The following is a 21,142-nucleotide window of genomic DNA, read 5'->3' on the forward strand; positions in this document are numbered from 1 at the left end:
AACGCTTCTTTCTGGCAACTATGCCATGTAGGTCTTTGTCATTTAAAGTATGTTGTATTGTCTTGTGAACAGCTAGACCTGTGCCTGCTACTCTTTTTTGCAGCTCTTTTGTAGTGATGTGTGGGTTCTTCTGAGCATTTATCACCAGATCTCAGACCATTCTATCTGGACATTTTCTTGGTCAGGCCATTTTTGTAGCCTTCTCCTTCTTGGTGGAAATGAGCCATCTTCATTCTGACATCCTAGGACATCTTTTTAGACTCATTGAATCCCTAACGAGTAAATCACCTGGGTCTGGGCCTTATTAATAATCTTTTTACAGTTCAGGTTTGCTTCTGTTCACCATTATATCAATTGTTAAAAGGCTTTTTGACTAGGGGTGCCCAAAGTTTTGCAGAGGACTGTATACATCACCAAGTGAATACCGGCCTGCCAACAAGCCTGCTCCTGCTGCAATTTATATTCTCTCTGCTGTCCGACGGATTAGCCACACAGTCATTATCCTGAATGTGTCAATTGGATTTCAGAGCCTGAATTTTGACCTTTGTCCCGAGCGTTCACTGAAAGTTAAATCCAAGCCTTCAGTTTTTTTCCTTCACATGTACTTTGGTGTGATGCAAGGGTTGAGAGTTTTCAGTGATCACCCAAATTAACTTGTCAGACTGCGCTTATGAAGCCAAACAAATGTTCATCCAGCTGATGTGCTTGCATGACTATTGACAGCTGCTTGCACCAGCATACAGGGAGACAGGTGATGTGATGCATGCCAGTGACAGAAATATCAGCAAGTAGAAGCAAAACTTAGCATTAGGTGCACAGCTAAACAGATTAAGAAAACTACAATTTTGGTGCTGCCAATAAAATAATACATTTTACCAGCACACACATTTTGTCATTTTGAGACATGGGCCCTGACAAAGACTTTGTTGATCAAAACATTTTCCACACCTGTGTGCAAATTAATCCATTATTTTGGTTCATTTGGAGTTCCATTCGCATCTCTTAGAACAGAGTGCTGTTATAAACTGTTAATGCGCAATGAATAATTCTGCAGAACACAATAATTCTAGTAAACAAATCATGTCAGACTTCTGTAATTATTATTTTTTTGTTGTATGTACTTTTCATCCAAATCATCTATTGAAGAGAAGAAAAGAAACCTGGTTAAGGAAACACAATCATCAAAAAATAAAAATGCTGCATGTTATGATTATTAATTTGGATGTGTTTATTACATCTGTGCTGTGGCTTTCTAGGATTTCTCCTGTTAAAGTGCAATAGCTTTAAGTTGAACCTAGTGCTTCTAGTTTCATGACACAATGCAATGTTATAACCTCTAGCTGCATGAAAATAAATGTCCAGTAGGATCAAATATAGGGATGGTCCAAGTTCAGGAATTCTATCCAAATTAGCCACCCTGTTGTCCCATCAAGGAATATCGGGAGCATGTCTGTGAGCAGTTGTCTTAAATAGCAGCACAAAGCAATGTCCTTTTATAGCCATACGCCTATTGTAAGTGGTGTCCCGGGATGGAAAGGGGAGGGGGGGTGTGAAGGACAACTGAGGCCACTGAATAAAGGCCGCAATCCCCGCCGAAGACTGTCCACCCAGGCAGAGCCTGAACTTCTGAAGAGCCGCTAACACTCGCTGCCTATCGTCTCAGCCCGTTGCCATGGCACCCAAGAAGAAGGAAGAGCCTAAGCCCGCTCCCCCGCCCAAACCCCCAGAGCCTGAGCCCCCCAAGGAGCCAGAATTTGACCCCAAGGCTATACAGGTACCGAATGACTTGCACCTGTGTCGCTGATATGCCTTGTTTATGGTTGTGGTTTATTTTTTGTAATGAGTGTTCAATTTGAAGTGTTATTCGGAAATTGTATTTTCAGCTTCAAATACATTGTCATGTCATTGTAAGGACAGAAAAACTGACTCAAGGTTTGACTGTTTGAAGGCAATGTGATCCTTATACCACTGAATACATCAGTGCTTCGTGATGTGGCTGCAAACCTAAAAACAACATAAAAAGCTATCTAAATGCAGAGAAAGCTGTTAAGATGATGATGTACCCCTTGATTTTCTAGCACTTGCTGCTTTTTGATATTTTCAAAATCAATATTTCATCATTAATTCAATATCAAAAACACTAATATAGAAACATTGCATTTTTTGGCCCATGCGAAAGGCCATCCAGCTTTTTTAATAAATTGCTTCTTCAGTTAAAAATGGATTTGCAGTATATGGGTTTGTGGTGTTTTAGATTTTGCTTTAACATTTGCTGTTATTGTCTTACTTTGTTTATTTGCCACCAATACTTAAAGTTGAGAAATAATTTGGTAAAACTGTTTGACTTAATGTGTTTGAGTGATACCACAATAACGTCCATAGGGCAGCAAACTCTTAATTCAAATTGAATCCCTTGGGTGGAGTATTGATCCTCAGCCATCTTCTGAGCTGTTATCCCTTCACTGTCTGTTAGGCTCTCTGCTTTATGTCTGAATAATGCAGAAAACATAGAGGAGTGTGGACTGTCTGCTCTCCTTTAAAACAACAGTTACAAAAAAATGATGTGTTAAATACTGTATAATATGTGTTTTAAGAAGGACACGAACAGCTCTTTTGGCTAAACTTTAAATTCTGTGCTATTCTACACATTTTAAGCACATGTTCTCAGTTTGTCTTGGCATAATATATATTTTATTACATACATTTTGTTTTTTATGGAAAAGCAAGAAAAATACCCAACAATGTTTTAAAGTGTCCACATACTGAAAGATCAAATGTATTCCAGAGCTATATGCAAATGTTTCCCTTTTCGAGACTCTAACCTCCCTGGAATAAAGAATATCCATATGCAGGATTATAATATGAGGTCAAACCCATAAAATGTTATTCTCATTATGGTCATACATTGTGGGCCACCCAGAAATGCTTTCTGCAGGAAAACCTCAAAGACTAAACCTTTGAGCGAAGGGAACATTTTACGTCTACAGTATATGCTCCCATACCTTTCAATGGAACTGCAGGATAAATATACAGTCACATGAGACTTTAATGGTAGTCTTATGTTCATTTTAAAAGCCCACTCAGACCAGTATCTGAAATAGCCATGAATATCTGTGTTTTTTTTTCTTAGCATGTGCTGGCATCTTTATATACAGATCAGTATTATGTATACAGTACATTGAAAATGGCTAAGCCTTGTATTCCATATTCTTTGCATTAGGAAAGCAACAGTATTCATAGTCTGTTAGTTTCATTGTGATTAAAAGGGAATTTAACATAAAACTACTTTTTCCGGCTCACTGATTTGCATTGAAGAGTTAAAAACAAAACTAATTTAATAAGGTGGAACACACAAATAAGGAAGTCATGACACTTATTCATGCAAAAAGTATATCTTTTGGTAAAGGAAAAAAGTGATTCAAATTCCACTTTGGCAAGGAATACTGTGAAGCTTTGTTCATGAGTTCTTGGACTGGAAAACCAGGCAGAGCTGCTTAATGAAATGACCCTTGTAACCCCCAGCGATGCTTGTCCTGATGAGATGTCAGCATTTAGGTGTTAACTATGAGCCTGAAACAAAACACAGGGCTAATGGCATGTCGTGTTAGGCCAAGGTCAGCCGTCCACTAGACAACAGTAGTTCTGTGAAGAGCCCGGGTAGTGCATAATTACCAGCATGCAACCTGAGCTCAAGTTATTCTGTGTGTTTGGACATCTGCTGAGATAACACCCGACTAACCTCCAGCCAGCACAGAAAGGTCAAATGCACAGGACTATAGGGACTGGCTTAACTGCTTGCTCTTGGCAAGTGACAACTATTTTGTTCTTCCATTGCTACGTGCAATAATGTATACCTTCTGGGGCGACATTGCTCAGGCAGTAAGAGCAGTCGTCTGGCAGTCGGAGGGTTGCCGGTTCGATCCCCTGCCCGGGCTGTGTCGAAGTGTCCCTGAGCAAGACACCTAACCCCCAAATGCTCCTGACGAGCTGGTTGGCGCCTTGCATGGCAGCCAATCGCCGTCGGTGTGTGTGCGTATGAATGGGTGAATGAGAAGCATCAATTGTACAGCGCTTTGGATAAAGGCACTATATAAATGCCAACCATTTACCATTCTTAGATGACTCCCCTGCCAAGTCATACTTGATGGGGTAGTCAAGGCTCTGTAAGTGGAAGGCACTCTGTATCTAAAAGATTTCTGTAGGGATTTAATGGCGCCTAGGGTACATATATTATTAAATAATGAATTGGACTCTGCAAGGACCGTACTATTTGGCCAAGGAAAAGTCAGCACACTGAATGCCTCTCATGGAGTCATGTACAAATGCTGGTGGACTTTCAGTTTAAAAATGAAAATGAGTACTTTATTGCAAGTTGTAGATGCCCTTTATACTTGTATCTTGAGAACCCATCACCAAAAGACAATATTTTGCAAATATCAGTGATTTTGCTGAAAATGATACATGCTAATATTTTACTTTAAAACAAGTTAGAAAAGGCAAGATGAAGACAAGCAATGGTGAACCCATATAATATACATTTCCTCATTTCCCGTCCCTGTAGATATCTCTTAAAAACTGAGAATCAATTCCTGTGGTCGATCTGAGGAACATTGCTACAGAGAAATGAGAAATTATTTTTAAATAACAAACTTTAAACTAAGTTGAAGTTGGCTGGTACTTGAAGTTAGGTAAAATAACAAATGATACATAGAGCTTTGTATTTAATGTTGATTTATAAATGAGGTTTGTTGAGCTCAGTGATCACTACTCCTTCACTTACCAAAATTTTCACAGTGCTTCAGTTTCCATTGTCATAGTATATATCATTCATTTTCATAGGAGCAAGCTTTTCTGTTGTTATTTCTGGAAATGTCCTCCAGGTACAGTCAAGCACACCTAACAATTTAAGGGCACATTTTGTGCCAGTTTATTGTTGTAACAAAATAGAAACTTTGGTTGATGTATGTTGATAAAGATAAAAAATAGTTTAAGGAACAATGACAGCAACTGCCATAAAAATGTAAAAAAAGTCCAATTATGGTTAGACTAGAAATATGGGCTTGTAAGTTTGCATGATACATTCGCAGCAGGGGCTAAAAAACGTTCCTTTTGTGAACTGGAGAATTGCAAAAAGACATTGACATTGATTCCTTCCAATGTGAACTACAATTTTCACATGTGAAAACAAAACATGAGCCTTGGCAGAGGTCACCTTTTTCCCCTCTTTCATCTTATGAAAGGGATTGACATGTGTACTCTTCATATGTTGGCTGTTCACATGTGGAAAACCATATATAACCAAATCTAAACAGTGTTTTCATATCTGTTTATAATCAATTATTCATGGATGAATAGACAAATCTCTTACTTCCACTCACTATATCATATAAAATTCAAACAATTGAGTCCTTATTGAGATAAATCTTCAGCTTAATCGGGATGGTCTGATTGAATTGTAGTGTAAACGCATTTGACTGTATGTTGCCCTCTTTTTTTCAGATTGAATTCACAGCAGAACAAATTGAAGGTGAGTTGGAACATTGAGTGTTGAGAACATATCTCTGAATATCACTTCTTTTTGCTAGTTCATCCAGAACAGTTCACTCTCCATAAAGCAGAGATGGATGATACATGGCAAACAGGAAGACATTTTGGTGTATGTAGAACAACTGAAAAATTAAAGCAGAACTTTCTCCAATGCCTTTATTGTAACCCCTTCAAAAAGGGTTGCTAAGGTTGAACTATGTATAACCCCAGACCGCAAGATAGGTGTGCACATATATAGATTTAAACTAATCTGCAATGCAGCTTTGGACATGTGACTGTTGAGATCAATGTGGGTCAAATACTTCCAACCTGCCATGGCATGCATGCACATCTACACAGTAATGACTGTTCACCAGACAATTACTGTGCACACACTCAACATTGCATGGAGTTAAATATAGGCTGATTCTTAGAGATAAACTGATATATATTTAAGACTGATTTCTTTTTATAGGAAGGCAACTGCTCAACCTTGGTGGCAAATAACTAAGCACTTTTATTGTTTAAAACGCATGGACTGTGTAGTCAGACATTGGAAACAGAGATGTCAAACAGACAGAGTGTTTGGGGGTTGGGGCCTTCATGGCAGTAAGGTCAACAGTTGTAGCCTTCAATTACTCACCCAACCCAAATCAGTTAGCAGTGTTTCACTTGGTGTTTTTCTCCTTAATAAATATATACCAAGTTAAACCATGGTCTGGGTGAATAATCGATTCTGATTGGATGCTAGGTAGTGACTAAATTTGTATAATCATTCGACGTTTGGCAGGTAGTCCAGGTCTAGTTTAATCACCATTCTAATTGGATGCTAGGCAACCACCGCTTCTATGGGGTGGTTTTTCACATCTACACCTCCACAGATTATTCCTCACATAACTATACCTTGTTAAGGTACACAAAGAACTCAAGATAACTGAAGATAAAATATTTCTCAGCAGTATTGAGGGGAACTAATGTAAACATTGCAATTGTATTATTAGGATTACATTAAGATTGACATTTCTGTATTTAGTGCTTGAAAAGGCCTGGTTAGAAATGATACCACCTCTTCGGTAATGTATCGGTAGACTGGAGGTTCCTGCAGTAATCACCGCTCTGCTTTGGATCTTGCATCCTAATCCTGTGTTTTACAACTGATATTATCATTGTGGAGCCTCCACAACAGCCCTCATGGAAATAAAACATTTTGCACAAAATGTATTGTCACCATATTTTCATACTGCTATATAATATATTGGCAAAGTGATATAGAAGAGCATCTCTAAACAATGCACCAAACCTCTTATGGATAGGCTACTGCAGCAAAAATAAGTCTAATAAATCCCTAATAAAGTGCTCACTGAGCGTATACAGTATCTATTATTGCTGCTTTTAGATATTGTAATATCTAAAACAACATACAATACTTTCCAGTATATTCAATTTCTATACGATAGACGTTACAGCATTGAGGATGGTATCTCTCTCCCTCCCCCTCTCTCTCTCTCTCTCTCTCTCTCTCTCTCTCAGATTTTAAGGATGCCTTCCAGCTGTTTGACAGAACCCCTACAAATGAGATGAAGATAACGTATGCCCAGTGTGGAGATCTGATCAGGGCCCTCGGTCAGAACCCAACCAATGCTGAGGTCATGCATGTCCTGGGCAAGCCAAAGGCTGAAGGTTAGCCCAATTTTATACACAATATGATACATTTAAAATCAATCCATCCAAACAAATATTTTCTCTTTCATAAATTGATTTTTGTTCTGTTAACGCATTCTTCATTATAGTTTTAATGTTCAACACAGGCTGTCTTTGAATGATTGAAACATGGTTTTGTAACTCATTGTCACAAGCTCTAAATCATTATACTAAACAATATATAGCATGCAAAATGTAGTTCACTGGTAAATCATGAGAGGGGATGAGGTATTGTTATGTCAACAAATTATGGTAAATATATTATTATACTTTCTGTAGACAGCTATATTAAATATCACAGTGGTTATATGTACAGAATTCTTCATTCTAATTTGGGGCATAGAGTATACAGGCTATTTTAAGCAGGGGCAGTTCAGAGAAGTGTATATTACATTTGCTTATTGATTAGTTTTTGGGCCATTGGCCCATTTATTTGCACATACCACCAATACATAAAACTAAATTTAGCCTTATTATTTAACAGCATGCAGTTTACAAGTCATCAATGTGCTACTTGTAAAAATACTGATTTTATCTGTAAGCTGTCATAAAATGCCATGCCTCTTCAAGCACTCATCTATTGAGTGATAGAAAACAAATGAACATTTGAACTGAACAGGAAAAAGACATCACTGACAATCTGTCATAATGGCGGGTTTCCTTTCTAAAAATACATTTAACACGGCAACATTTGTGATGCGGCTTAAAACTAGGCGTTAACATCCTCTGCCTCTGATTCCAATCCAAATGAACTGAATGGTGGATGGTAGTGTAGTTGGCCAATTTGGTAATATACATGCAAACTTTATTTTGAAGGAAATTGAGTGAATTAATTTGATTGTATTGCCTGAAAAGGGCACTTGACAACAAACACCAGATTATTCTTATTATTACTTATTATTATTGGTAGTAGTAGTAACACTTTACAATCAGTGCAATTCGTTTTGTGTTTTCATGTCCCTATAGTCCTGGGCGTTTTACCTTTCTGTGCTGGCTCGAGGTTGGTCAGGTGTTATTTCAGCAGATGTCCAAACACACAGAATACCTTGAGCTCAGGTTGCATGCTGGTAATTAAAAGCACAACCTGTGCCCTTCACAGAACTAGTGTTGTTTTCATGAATTTCTACTTGTTTACATGAATCAATTATTATGCTTTTGACAGATATGCAGAGCAAAATGCTGGACTTTGAAACGTTTCTGCCCATGCACCAACATATCTGCAAAGCCAAGGACCGAGGCAGTTTTGAAGACTTTGTTGAGGGCCTGAGAGTGTTCGACAAGGAAGGCAATGGCACAGTCATGGGGGCGGAGCTTCGCCACGTCCTGGCGACACTGGGTAAGATCAAAGCTCCTCAGGGGGTACCAAAGCAAGTGCACAACAAGCTCTATTAAAGCAATTCAGCCACCACCACCGATGGCTGTGGACAAGGTGAACCAGCAGCCACAGATGACATTCACAGCCACTCTCTTCACTGCTCACAATTGCATTGACAGATAGGGTTAATTGCGCTGTTGTACGAGACTTTGAATGCGGCAGGCTAAAATCCAGGTACTTTGTGATTATTTTTAATTGGTCAGTGTTTTGACGTGAAAGAAGTCCGTATTCAGTGAACCCTGGAATGTGTAGGGCATGGGAAACCATAAATTAAATCAATTTTTCATGCTGAATTGCGACACTAAAGGCCTGTTAGGAGATAGGATCACAATTCTGATCCCATAGACAGACAGCAGGTATATGCCCTGGGCTTGAACTCTACCTGGGTCAGGCACAGGAAATGCTGCATATGGAGCCCTGGTGTTGAGGTCTCACCCTGGTGATGTCTCTGACAGGTGAGAAGATGAAGGAAGATGAGGTTGAGCAACTCATGGCTGGACAGGAGGATGCTAACGGCTGCATAAACTACGAAGGTCAGTGTTATGTTCAAATATTTACAGAAGTCCAAAGAACAAATTCAGCATTCTAAATATGTCAGTTTACAGCCTGACTTCTCTATAAAAAGATATGAATTCAAATAAATACAGGTTCATAGTGTAGACTGGCTGCGGTGTGGTGCAAATCTTGTAGTTTTGTTGAAAGTGGTTGTTCATCACGATTAATCCAATCTCCATATTATTTTTTCTCTCAACAGCCTTTGTAAAACACATCATGGCAGGGTAAACAGGTAAGGTACTGTATATGAACATTCTGAGAAGCATGTAGATGAATAGATTCACTAGACAATAATATTTCATTAAAATAATATGTACACAAATCAAAGAAAAAATGGTTGAGAGTGTAATAGAAATATATATACTAATCATTTTCATTTAAACACTTTGTGAATCAGTTAATCACTCATTTATATTCATTTACATTTATATAATCTATATTCATTTGTTTGCATGTATCAATATATCTCACATACATTCTGAAAAGTTGTGTACTTGGGGAATATGTATCCAAAAGCTTGCTGCAAGGAAAAGTACTGCCAGTGTCAAATGGTCACGGTTGCTCCTGAGTTTTAGATGAACATTTTTAGCTGTGTCACACCTGCAGGCTGACTCATTACAACACCAAAGTTAAATTACAACACCAAAGAACTTAACTTATCAGTGCCAAGGCTGTCTAGCATTACAATTGATAAGAGACCACCTTGTCCATCTTCACTTAGCAAAAAACGTCCCACACACCTGTTTGGCTCAAGAATTTGGCAGGGTTTTCACCCGGTTTCAGCGACAGTGAAGGAAATTATACTCTGAATATACTGTGGTGGGTAAGGATTGTGAAAAAGTGAAATGAAAACTGGTTTTAATTCTATTTTGTTTTATTCCTCAGGGATTCGATGACTGTTGACTGGAACAACATCCACCCATACACTAAGGGGGCCCGCCTCTGTGGCTACCCAGGAAATGCTGCAGGCTCTGGCCTCATTTTTATATTCCTGTTCCTTTGGTTATCCAAGAGCAGCTGTACTGCATCAACCACGTTTTTTACATCATGGGATCAAACATTTCAATAAAAACTGAATAACTCCTAAAGGTCTCTCTTTCATCATTCTAGATCAAAATGATTCATCATGGCTTAATAAATGGTCTGCCTGTTTCCATAGATCTCAGAATTACTTTATATTGAAGATGAATTATTTAACTGCTGACGAGGAGGAAAATATTTAAGATCAAGCTTCAGGATATCCAGAAACCATAAATCCATAAATATTTAATAGGCACAGAGAGCTCAATGATGAATTCAAATGAATACATGATAATCAGGGTATATCAGACCAATATAATGTGGTTGAAATAAACCAGAAACAAAGATGTTATTCTAAATGTACAGAATCTGATCAATCTTAGACTCTTAAGAAGGACGGCTCAACTAAAAAGAGGAAGCTAATAGATAAGGATGCAATGAAAGGAAAATATTTGCATAACCTACAAGAAGAACAAAAAGCAAAGTGCTGTATACTTCCTGGTACATATGAATATGAATGAATATGAAGTGAGTGATGTGTTTATAAGAATGTGGCTATACGAGACAACCATCTTTTTATTTATTCTATTCTCGATCTAATTCTATATCCTGTAACGGCCTTTTTTATGACTCGTGAGGTTAGTATGAATTGCTTGTCAGCACATCCCAAATGATTAAAACATTATTATGCATGAGTTATTGTTCTGAAAGCCACCAGGACAATGGCAGGTTTAAAATTAAGTACATTAAGACTCTGCATATCCCCTGAAACCCTGTTGATCCCACTGCCAAATCCCATAACACCCATTCACGACACTGGCATAGAAATGCTTACTCTTTCATAGAGAAGACATCATACATCTTAAAACTGTTAGAGTTTCAGGATATTCCATATCATGTACAGAAAGTTCAACATTTTCTGTGAAATGATGACAAAAATCAATTCCATGTATTTTCCAAAAGCTGGGCTGGGCTGTCAGGGAGATTTGTGAGGGCCTGTGCGATGTCAGCTTAGTCAGTTATCACGATGCACTTCATCAGGGATACTGAATCTTTCGGTGTGGGTGCAGGCCTGTGTTCCAACCAAGCAGTTACACACCTGAGTCCATTATTCAACCACAAGAACCTTTATTAGTAGAATCAGGTGTGTAACTGATTCTATTGTGGAACAATAGCCTCCAACCACACCCGCCCTTTCTGGGTAAGATTTAGTATAACCACCCTACATGACATAAAGCTTGCGAAGATACTTTGAGCAGACCACTCGAGTTGCACCAATGGCCAATGCTCACGTGATGCGTACGCCTCAATATTTTTTTGCTGTTGCCCTTGCTCTGCATTCCTTTCAGAAAACTTTTTATGCTCCCACCACCTCCGCACCATCCACCTGTGGGCTCTGCCTCTCATAGGATTATTCATTTAGCTGGCTTATAGATACAAAAATGCTATACAAACAGGAAGTGATAAGAGGCAGAACCTTGCTGCCAAAGTAGAATTTTCATTAACCTCGATATATTTCGATGTATTCAAATCATGACTTTTCCGACTGAAATACACATGCGATACACACGTACATCTTTTTTTTTCTCAGGTATCTTGTAGCAAATGCACTCATTATGTGCCCTCCACTGTTGTCGCAATGTAGCCTACCCTATGCTTCACTGATAATAGTCAAGAATAGAATACTATAGTTACTAGTATTTAGATTGAGATAGATTTAGATTCAACTGTGTCTATTAGGATTTAGGATTTACATTGAATAATACAATTTTTAGTATCCACAGTTGCACTAGTCAGCCAGCAGTCAGGCATGCTCATGCCCAAAATTGATGTGCCCCAAAAGGTCACCTAATTTCAAGAAAAAAAGAAAAACGGGGCATACATTAGACCAGAATATCTAGCTGAAATTAATTTATTGAGGTCCAGAGATTAATTCTGTTTATTCTCTACCCTGGCAAATTCACAAATTACAATGTGTCATGAGACATTTATAATTTGAAGCTGTCTATAATACAGATAAAAATTTTTTAAAAAATCTTAATTTATGAAATTTGGAACTCCTCCCAAATTGGTCCCGTGGAGGTTCCTACTGGCATTATTAATGTGCACACGAGCACCTGGAATCAATAATGTGGGGTCGCTTCCCTGGATACTGCAAATGTGCATTTTTATTTGCACGACCACACAAGAAATTAATTAAGTGAGAGAGTGCTCTATCAGAAGTAATTAAAAATGCACAGTTGAATTCCACACACCGATAAACATAAATCAGTCAATCGTATTCATATCAAAGCACCAACACATATGACAGCGCATACAGGTGTGATAACAGTTCAAATGTATTTCCCCAAACCTCTTATTTTCATCAGCTAATGCTTTGGTCCAGATCATTTACAATAAAGAAAGATGCTGCCCAGTGAGGCCTTTGGATAAGATATTAGTTTTGGAAAATGACATGCAATACTAATCCTTGCATGTCAATGTAATTACAGCTGGACTTTAGGTATCAAGATCAAAAACAGCAGTACAACATGCTGATTTATTTATGTATCACATATTTTACACACATATTGTACATCCGGAGGGAGCTCGGAGTAGAGCTGCTGCTCCTTCGCGTCGAAAGGAGCCAATTGATGTGGTTCGGGCATCTCATCAGGATGCCTCCCGGGCGCCTCCCTTTGGAGTTTTTCCGGGCTCGTCCAACTGGGCGGAGACCCCGAGGGAGACCCAGAGCCCGCTGGAGAGATTATATATCTCTCCTGGCCAGGGAACGCCTCGGGATCCCCCAGGAGGAGCTAGAATGCGTTGCTGGGGAGAGGGACGCCTGGAATACCCGGCTTTGCCTACTGCCACTGCGACCCGACTCCGGATAAGCGAGTGATGATGGATGGATGGATGGATGGATGGATATTGTACACACACAACAAAATATGCAGAGTCTAGAGATATGACCACAGAAGCAAATTAAACTGAACCATCAACTACTCTATAATACAGTCCTTGTAAGTCATAAATGTGTCACAGTATTATATATATATATCATTGTTTGTATATATATATCATTGTTTGCACCTGTTCCTCATTGGCGTTAGGGGAATTACCTCCCGGGAGCATATTTAAGCTCAGTACTGACTATCCTTCAGTGCTTGTGTGTCAACTGTTCGCTCTTGCGCCAAGCCGGTAAGCACAAGGTAGACTCTATCAGTCTTTTGGGAGTCAGGTACTGTGCTGGTGGTTGCAAACAAAAAGAAAAGCTTAAAAAAGGTAAGGAAGGCGTTCCGCTGGTATTGTGTTCGCTGGCGCCTTCCTCAAAGGTTTTTGGTTTTGGTTTTTCTTTCTTTTGACTCGTGTGAGTCAGTGGTTGGGGGACGTTGTCCCCTGGTATGTATTTTGGTTTGAGTTTTCTTCCCGAGCTGCGCCTCGAGGGTTTTATTTTCTCGTGCCTAGTTTTTTACGCTAGGTTGTATTTTCTTTTCGGCGATCCCGGTCTGCTACCGTCAGTGCTGTGTGTCAAGCACATATTTGGTTTTGAGTTTCGCCCTGTTTTGGAGGGTTGTTTTATTTTCCCAGCCGTTTTTTGGCTTAATTTCTGTTATCATTCTAATTCGCCTTCGGGTTAGTTTTTGTTCCTCCCTCTGTTCTGGGAGTAGGGGTTATCGCCTAATATTGAGTTTTAGTGGCGAACACGTTTGCGTGCTCGCTTTAAAAGGGTTTCCCCTTTAGTCGCTACTGGCTCTCCGCTCAACCCCATCCTCACAGCTATAGCCTATCCATTTAGAGTTATGATGCATCATGTGTTCAGACATGTTCTTCTGCATACCACTTTGTAATGTGTGGTAATTTGTCTTACTTCATTACTGTCATCTTCCTGTCAGCTTTGACCAATCTGGCCATTTTCTTCTGATGTCTCTGTCAGGCGTTTCTGTCTGCAGAACTGCTGCTCACTGTATTTTTTTAGTTTTTTTGCACCATTCTTTGCAAACTCTAGAGACTAGTGTGGGTGAAAATCCCAGGAGAATTTTTGAGATACTCAAGCCACCCTGTCTGCCACCAACAATCATTGCATGGTTAAAGTCACTGAGACCATCTCCATTCTGATGGTTGATGTGAACATTAACCGCAGCTCCTGACCGTATCTACGTGATTGTATGCATTGCACTGTTGCTCCACAATTTGCTGATTAGATAATCGCATGAATAAGTAGGTGTAATGAAGTGTTCCTAGTAAAGTGCTCAATGAGAGTATATTAAATATTTTTCCTGAAGTTGATGTGTGCACACCAAGAATACAAAAGAAGCTTCTAAAACCAAGATATTCTAAACCAACCTACTTGCTGCACAATGTCAAAATATTGGTAAAGATGTTTTTTTACTTTTATAAATCCGTTTCTTCAAGTTGAGTGTAATCATATTATACCACATGCTATATGCCAGTGAGCAAATGCTGGAATCTAGATGCCTAGAGGGGTTTAAATCCAGGATGAGAGATGTTTTGACATAAAGGTTAGCCCCAATCTAGCTCAGATTTCTTCCTAATTTAACCTGGCTACCTCCTAGTCAGTGAGGAAACTTTCACCACAAAATAATGTTCACTGGGATTGCTTTAATGAAGTTCTGCACAATTCCCAATTCCAAAATAGTATTTTCTATTTGCCTGAATGCGAGAGTTTGAGTATCTGTGACAACAGCAGAACTTAAATGTGTCATGTGTTGTTTTATCTTTATTTATCTTCACCATTAGTTAAGAAGTTACAGTCATTTGAACTTATAATTCAATTCCTTTGTAGTGACAACCTACCAAGCCAATGTGGGTCGGGAGTGCGGGAGATTGCACAGTGAATCCGGTGTAGGAGGTGATGAGGTGGCCAGACTCAGAGCCTACTCTTTCTAAAGTGCCATGAAATTCAGTTACATTGAGTGCAGAACTTAAAAGTGAAATTCCTGTCATGTTTCTTCCACTTGTGAATTCAACCCACTGGTTTCACTCACTAGCTCTACCTCCAGGCTGAAGACTACAGCAACAGCAAATTCAGGTGATAAAAGGAATAAAATACTGAGGAGGAGTTCTCCTTTCTGAACTGGGATTTTCCATCTCTGGTAATAGACCTGGTTAACAACATTTCCAGAACAGGGCAGTAGATAACTAGTACAAATTAACCATGCTGACCAGGTGAATACATACAGATTACAGATTATAGCCACAACAAGCCATACAAAAACATAAACATACCACAATCATCTGAATTAAAACGTAACATCGAAATTCTCGTGCGAGTGTGCCAAGAGGTGGTCTGGAGGTTTCTAATCAATTTAATATTGACAAATGATTGTAGAATCCAAGTGTTATATTTCAAAGTTTCTTTAAAGGTATAGTGTTGTTGAGTACTGTTAAATGAAAGATCTCAGGTTGTCTTTCACAGTATAGCAAGCAGGGCTCCCCAGAGGCAGGATAGGCAGTACATAATATAGGTGCTAATACATTTACAGTAGGACTGTCACAGAGACTGCCTGCACCAAACAATGACCGTAGAATGCTGGGACATGCAGATACATTGTGTCTGTTGAACTAGAGTGGAAAGCGCTTACAGAACAGGCAAAATCTAGGTCATGCATCATAGTCTAGGTCTAATCCCCCTGATGAGAACTCATGTGCAAAAACCAACCCTAGACCAGGTGCATTGGCTGGGACATTGCAGAACATTAATCATACATGTGTGCGATTTTCACAGTGCAATGAGAAATGTAGACATTACCACTCGGACACCACCCTGATTGACATCCAGGCAACATATGGCTAGAAAAATACGAGCAAAGATTGACTCGCAAAACTCAGTGGGGAAATGAACTAAAGTCAGCACTGCCTACAGAGCCGGGCCTGGCCCATAAATCTTGACAAACCACAGTCCTGGAAACTGCTCTCTCCTACACAAAGACGGCTCCCCTTGACCAAGTTTCCCCCCACGCACAACTGCCAAGTCAGCGCTGACCACTATGGATGACATTAAAAAAGCAAGGCAGCTTTCTGTGGTTGTACTAGATTGGGAAGAGGCAATGCATTAGCAGGATAAGTCCTGAAATCCTTTTAGCAAGTCAGTGAAAGCGCATGGTGCTTAACCTTGAGGTGACTTCACAGTTACTTGGAGGAAATGTTCTCCCATGTGCTGAAAATTAGGCCTACAGGTATTAACAGTGCATAAGAGTGCCTTATTAAAAATACACAGATTCCTACTCCACCATTCATTCAGGATTCATAAGGGAACTCATATTTCATATTTGGAGGAATTAATTGAACAGATCTAAAATATATTTTACCATCACGGAACTATAAATACAAATGTCAAAAAAGAGACTCCATCTGCTGTTGGCTAAGGCAATGTATAGGACAAATATTAAATAATAAAAAAACAAAAAAACTAGATTGAAGTCTGGCTTCTGAGATCGATAGATGAAAGCAGATCATTTTTAGCAGTGTCATCAGTGGAATTTAGGCACCTGCACAAACCAAGGAACAGGAAAGTAATGATTAATGCTGATAATGCTATTGGAATTCAAATACAGTAAAACAAACAAATACCATTGTTATACAGGATAACTCATACGCACAATTTAAGAACAAATCTGTTCGTACATGTAGTTCTTGCATGAGACCCATTGTGTAATATTTCATGGGCCTGACAGAATTAAAAAGGGTCAAATAATTGAAATGGACGATTGAGTAATTCCTACAGAAAAGGTTAATTATTTTCTGTGTCTCGCTGCAGAATGAAATGCCAAGACTTGCCTGCTTTCAGCTTCAAAGGTGACTCCGCTTACAGGTGGAATTCTCATTTCCTTGAGCAAAGCTTGACCTTTGTTCCCATCACACGGCCCTATGTCACAGTATCCCATGTCACAGTGCCTGTGAGATCACCTCAAGATCATTAACCTCCGCAAGCCAATGTCACAGTGCCTGTGAGATCACCTCAAGATCATTAACCTCTGCAGGCCAATATCACAGTGCCTGTGAGATCACCTCAAGATCATTAACCTCTGCAGGCCCATGTCACAGTGCCTGTGAGATCACCTCTAGATCGCTGACCTCCGCAGGCCAATGTCACCCTCAATCACAGGCTTTACTCTGCTGAGCAAAGAAAAATGAGCTATCCTTTTATTCCAACGCTATCAGTAGCTCCAAGAAAGGATAACTTGGGTCTAGGTTTATGTCAATCACCAGTGGAATGAATGTTAATTCTGCTTCTACGGCTTGAAGTCATGTAGGTAGATGGCAAATTGTGGTTTGTCTTGCCCCAGCTTCAGCACAGCTTACACAGAACACATGTAATGGAACTGACCATTTCCTTTACCATTTATAATTTCTCACGCAAATGAAAATGTAAGAATTGTAATAATTATAAGTGGCTCACTTGACAATTTTGCTCCCAATTTGCAATAATGTCATTGAAAATTATAGAAATATTGTTTCATATGTAGGTGTGATATGAATGTTGCAGACAGGTGAGACCAACCACCTGCAGTTCAGTTTATGAATGCTCAGAGCCTTATCCATCCTCAAAACAATCAATATGCAGTTTTATTGATCATCATGAACCGTGTGTGTGCGAATGCGTGCGTGTGTGTGTGTGTGTGTGTGTTTGAGTGGTGTATGTGTGTGTGTTTGTGTGTGTGGTGTGTGTGTTTGTGTGTGGTGTGCCTGCATGGTTGTGTGTTACAGCTCCATTTTACACTCACAGAGAAGTGCAAAACAGACAGTATGCTGAGAGTTAGAAAGGTGAAACACACATAATGTAGCATATTAAAATAAATATTTAATATACAGTGGCTTCAGAAAGTATTCAGACCCCTTCACTTTTTGCACACTTTATTGTGTTGTAGATTTAAATGGATACAATTGCCATTTGTGCCCATTCATCTTCACTCAATCACACATAATGAGTTTTTCGAAACTGAAATCTCTCATATATATGGTAAGCCAGACCCATAATTCAGTACTTTGTAGAAGCCCCATTCGAAACAAGTACAGCTTCAAGTCTTCTTGGGTAAATGCTGTTTGGGCTGTCAAAAAATGTACACTCACCAAGCACTTTATTAGGAACATTTTTACTTTATTACATCAACTTATTCATACGATTATCTAATCAGCCAATTGCGTAGCAACAGTGTAAGTGCATACAATCATGTAGATACGGGTCATTAGCTTCATTTAATGTTCACATCAACGATCAGAATGGGGAAAAAATATGATCTACGTGACTTTAACCATGGAATGATTGGTTGGTGGCAGACAGGGTGGTTTGGATTTCAGAAACTGCTGATCTCCTGGGATTTTAGTGCACACTAGTCACACTAGTTTGCAAAGAATGGTTAAAAAAAATCCAGCAGTGAGAAGCAGTTCTGCAGACAGAAATGCCTTGCTAATGAGAGACATCAGAGGAGAATGGCCAGACCGGTCAAAGTTGACAGGAAGGTGACAGTAATGCAAATAACCACACATTACAACAGTGGTATGCAGAAGAGCATCTCTGAACACACAACGCAAGTGGATAGGCTACAGCAGTAGAAGTCTAAAAAATAAGTCGAATAAATACCTAATAAAGTGCTCGGTGAGAAGTAATGTCCCAATGAAACATTTTGCAACAAATGACTGATTGCTCTGGCAGCTCTGATTATAGTCCTATTCCATTACCCCAGATAGGTGAGTGTTAAGATGACTGAACCACCGGATCAAATACTTGCATGTATGATGAGTCATTACAAAGAGGTGTTATGCTCATTCCTTAAATTCACACCCTTTACTTTTTATACAGCTATACATTTTCATTTTAGACACTAGGTGGCAGAAATGTATCATGTAACATCAGTCAAACAAAAGTCATCAGATTATTTCTAAATATATCGGTGTAAAATGCAATCATACAAATCACTGTACTCATTTTAAAGCTATCACATGAAATAACTGTAAAACATTAATATCAGCACATTTAGATAGTACTATTCCTGCCTGTAATAACACAATTTGGATCTGCATTGGCAAGACTTTATCATGTTGCTGCTAAAATCACCTTAGAGTATAGTAATGCAAACAAATTTCTCAGCATGTTATCTGTAATGGAAAGCAGGTCTCAATTCCGCACATGCTGTGATTCATTGACACTTATTAGCGTGTTTTATGAACATTATCTGTATGTAGAGCAATGTATGAATTCAAACAAAAACAACAAAACCTTGAAAACTTTTTGTAAGAAAGAAACCTCCTCCAGGATACAGATACAGATATAGGCCTCAACAAAATGTGTCCTTTCCCCCAGTGCAATTTGTTTTTTTTTACACTCAGTTTTGAAAGTATGGTCGCAAAAATTAGCTTTCCAAAGAGTCAAAAATGAACAAACTCTTGCATTCATTTGTAAGATAATGTCAATGACAAAGGTTTATTGGACCCCCCCCAAACTAGATTCAGGCAAATTAAATGTTTTCAAAATGGTTTCAAAGTTTAGTGAAATAGTATCAATTTGGAGTAGATATTTTGGGAGGTCTCCACCAGATGGCACTATAATCACCATGATATGAGAAGGGGAGAATGTGCTCCCCATCTTCAATCTGGTTCCGCCTGAGGCTTCTTCCATGACAGGGATATGATAACGTATACTGTGACGTGTATTGTGAGAATTTATTTTCATAAATTTCATTTGATTATTATTTGTAATGTTATTTGTAAGATGTATGAATACAATCTGGAACTAATGAAACTCAGTGCATTAGTGAGGCTTGCCTATTGCTGCTGTTAATGGGGACAGGCTTTAAATCTTTAAATGGTACTCTTCTCTCAGACAGTTCATCTGGCATAGTATTCAGCTCCGAGCAGAGGAGAAAATAGATTTTGGGTTGTGCACAGTCATGTGAAAAGACAGGACAAGGTCAAAGGCATCGCTTTGAAGTACTATCTACTCACGTATGAATATAGTGCCTTGGAAATTGTTCAGACCAATTCTCACATTTAACTGCAAATGATACATTGACATTATGTTATATTTTATTTAAGCACTGAAACTCTGAATTGGTTTATATGTTAGAATGTAATATGCTGTTTGCATTCTACCCCTGTTCTCTGGATTCTCCGGGTTTACACGGTTGAAATCATTGTTATTGAACTGTCACAGTCTGTGTAAGGATTATTGATCAGGCCGTGAACCTTCATTGTCATATCTTTTTTTGTGAATGGAAAGGTATGAAGAGCATTCCTTTGAAGTTAGAGATGAAGTACAAAGGCATAAATTAAGAAAAGAGTTGCCAATCCAAGTCGACAGTCTGCACGTTGAGCATATTCATATTCATGGTTTTATTGCAAACCCATTGTGCAAGAGTACAGAGCCAAAACAAATATTACAGTGCAGTATGCCACTGTCCAAATGTTTATGGATTGCACTGTATAGTTGTTTGTCCTTGGCACCAAACTCCAAAATTAGACCTTTAAAATCCCAAAGTAATGAACTCTTTTCACTGTAGCAGAGGTGCAAGAATAAATATCTGAATATATTTTAATTATCCATTCGCAGACAAAGGAAAAATTGAATGTTCTGTTAATAACCGTGTTGCTGTTTCATGTAGAAACATGAACTATTATTTCCACCCACAAGGTGGTCTCAGTGCAGACAGCCATTCTGTTCTGTAGAAAATAGCCAGACATGCCATGGAGAGATCCCATTTCTTTCAGGTACATTTCATTTACATAACACTGCATCGGCATCACTTGGCAGTTGCTCCTATCTAGAGTGACATGAAGTGGTGGAGATCACCAGTGTTACTCTCAGTAATATAAAAACTGTTATCACCACGAAGTCACAGAGGCCCTTTAAAAATCAATAAGTGGGGGCCAAACAGACTTGAAGCCATAACCTTGGAGTACAGGTAGGCCTATTACAAAATACAATGTGAATAATATGTATCTGTTCCTTGGAAAAACATATTGATA

The 21,142-nt window shown here is 38.9% G+C and overlaps 1 protein-coding gene across 2 annotated transcripts; it reads left to right on the plus strand.

The window, feature by feature from the left end:
* Window positions 1-1,618: 1,618 nt before the first annotated feature.
* Window positions 1,619-10,229, plus strand: myl13 (myosin, light chain 13). Of its 2 annotated transcripts, none has more exons than XM_061254259.1 (7): window positions 1,619-1,774; window positions 5,500-5,527; window positions 7,057-7,206; window positions 8,390-8,563; window positions 9,058-9,135; window positions 9,357-9,394; window positions 10,043-10,229. In XM_061254259.1, exons 1-6 carry the CDS (start codon window positions 1,673-1,675, stop codon window positions 9,383-9,385), a joined length of 561 nt encoding a protein of 186 aa, XP_061110243.1. In that variant the 5' UTR covers window positions 1,619-1,672; the 3' UTR covers window positions 9,386-9,394; window positions 10,043-10,229. The 2 variants fall into 2 exon arrangements, with proteins under 2 accessions (XP_061110243.1, XP_061110242.1); XM_061254258.1 differs by having other exon boundaries at window positions 9,357-9,389.
* The last annotated feature ends 10,913 nt before the right edge of the window (window positions 10,230-21,142 follow it).

Source organism: Conger conger, chromosome 9 (assembly GCF_963514075.1).
Source record: "Conger conger chromosome 9, fConCon1.1, whole genome shotgun sequence".
In the NCBI taxonomy this organism is placed as follows: domain Eukaryota; kingdom Metazoa; phylum Chordata; class Actinopteri; order Anguilliformes; family Congridae; genus Conger; species Conger conger.

What these genes read in the sequence shown, in the direction of transcription:
- myl13 (XM_061254259.1), top strand. Translation starts at nt 1,673, where the DNA reads ATGGCACCCAAGAAGAAGGAAGAGCCTAAGCCCGCTCCCCCGCCCAAA. An exon ending in CACAGCAGAACAAATTGAAG is followed by an intron (nt 5,528 to 7,056) that starts GTGAGTTGGAAC and finishes TCTCTCTCTCAG; the next exon opens with ATTTTAAGGATGCCTTCCAG. An exon ending in GGGCAAGCCAAAGGCTGAAG is followed by an intron (nt 7,207 to 8,389) that starts GTTAGCCCAATT and finishes TGCTTTTGACAG; the next exon opens with ATATGCAGAGCAAAATGCTG.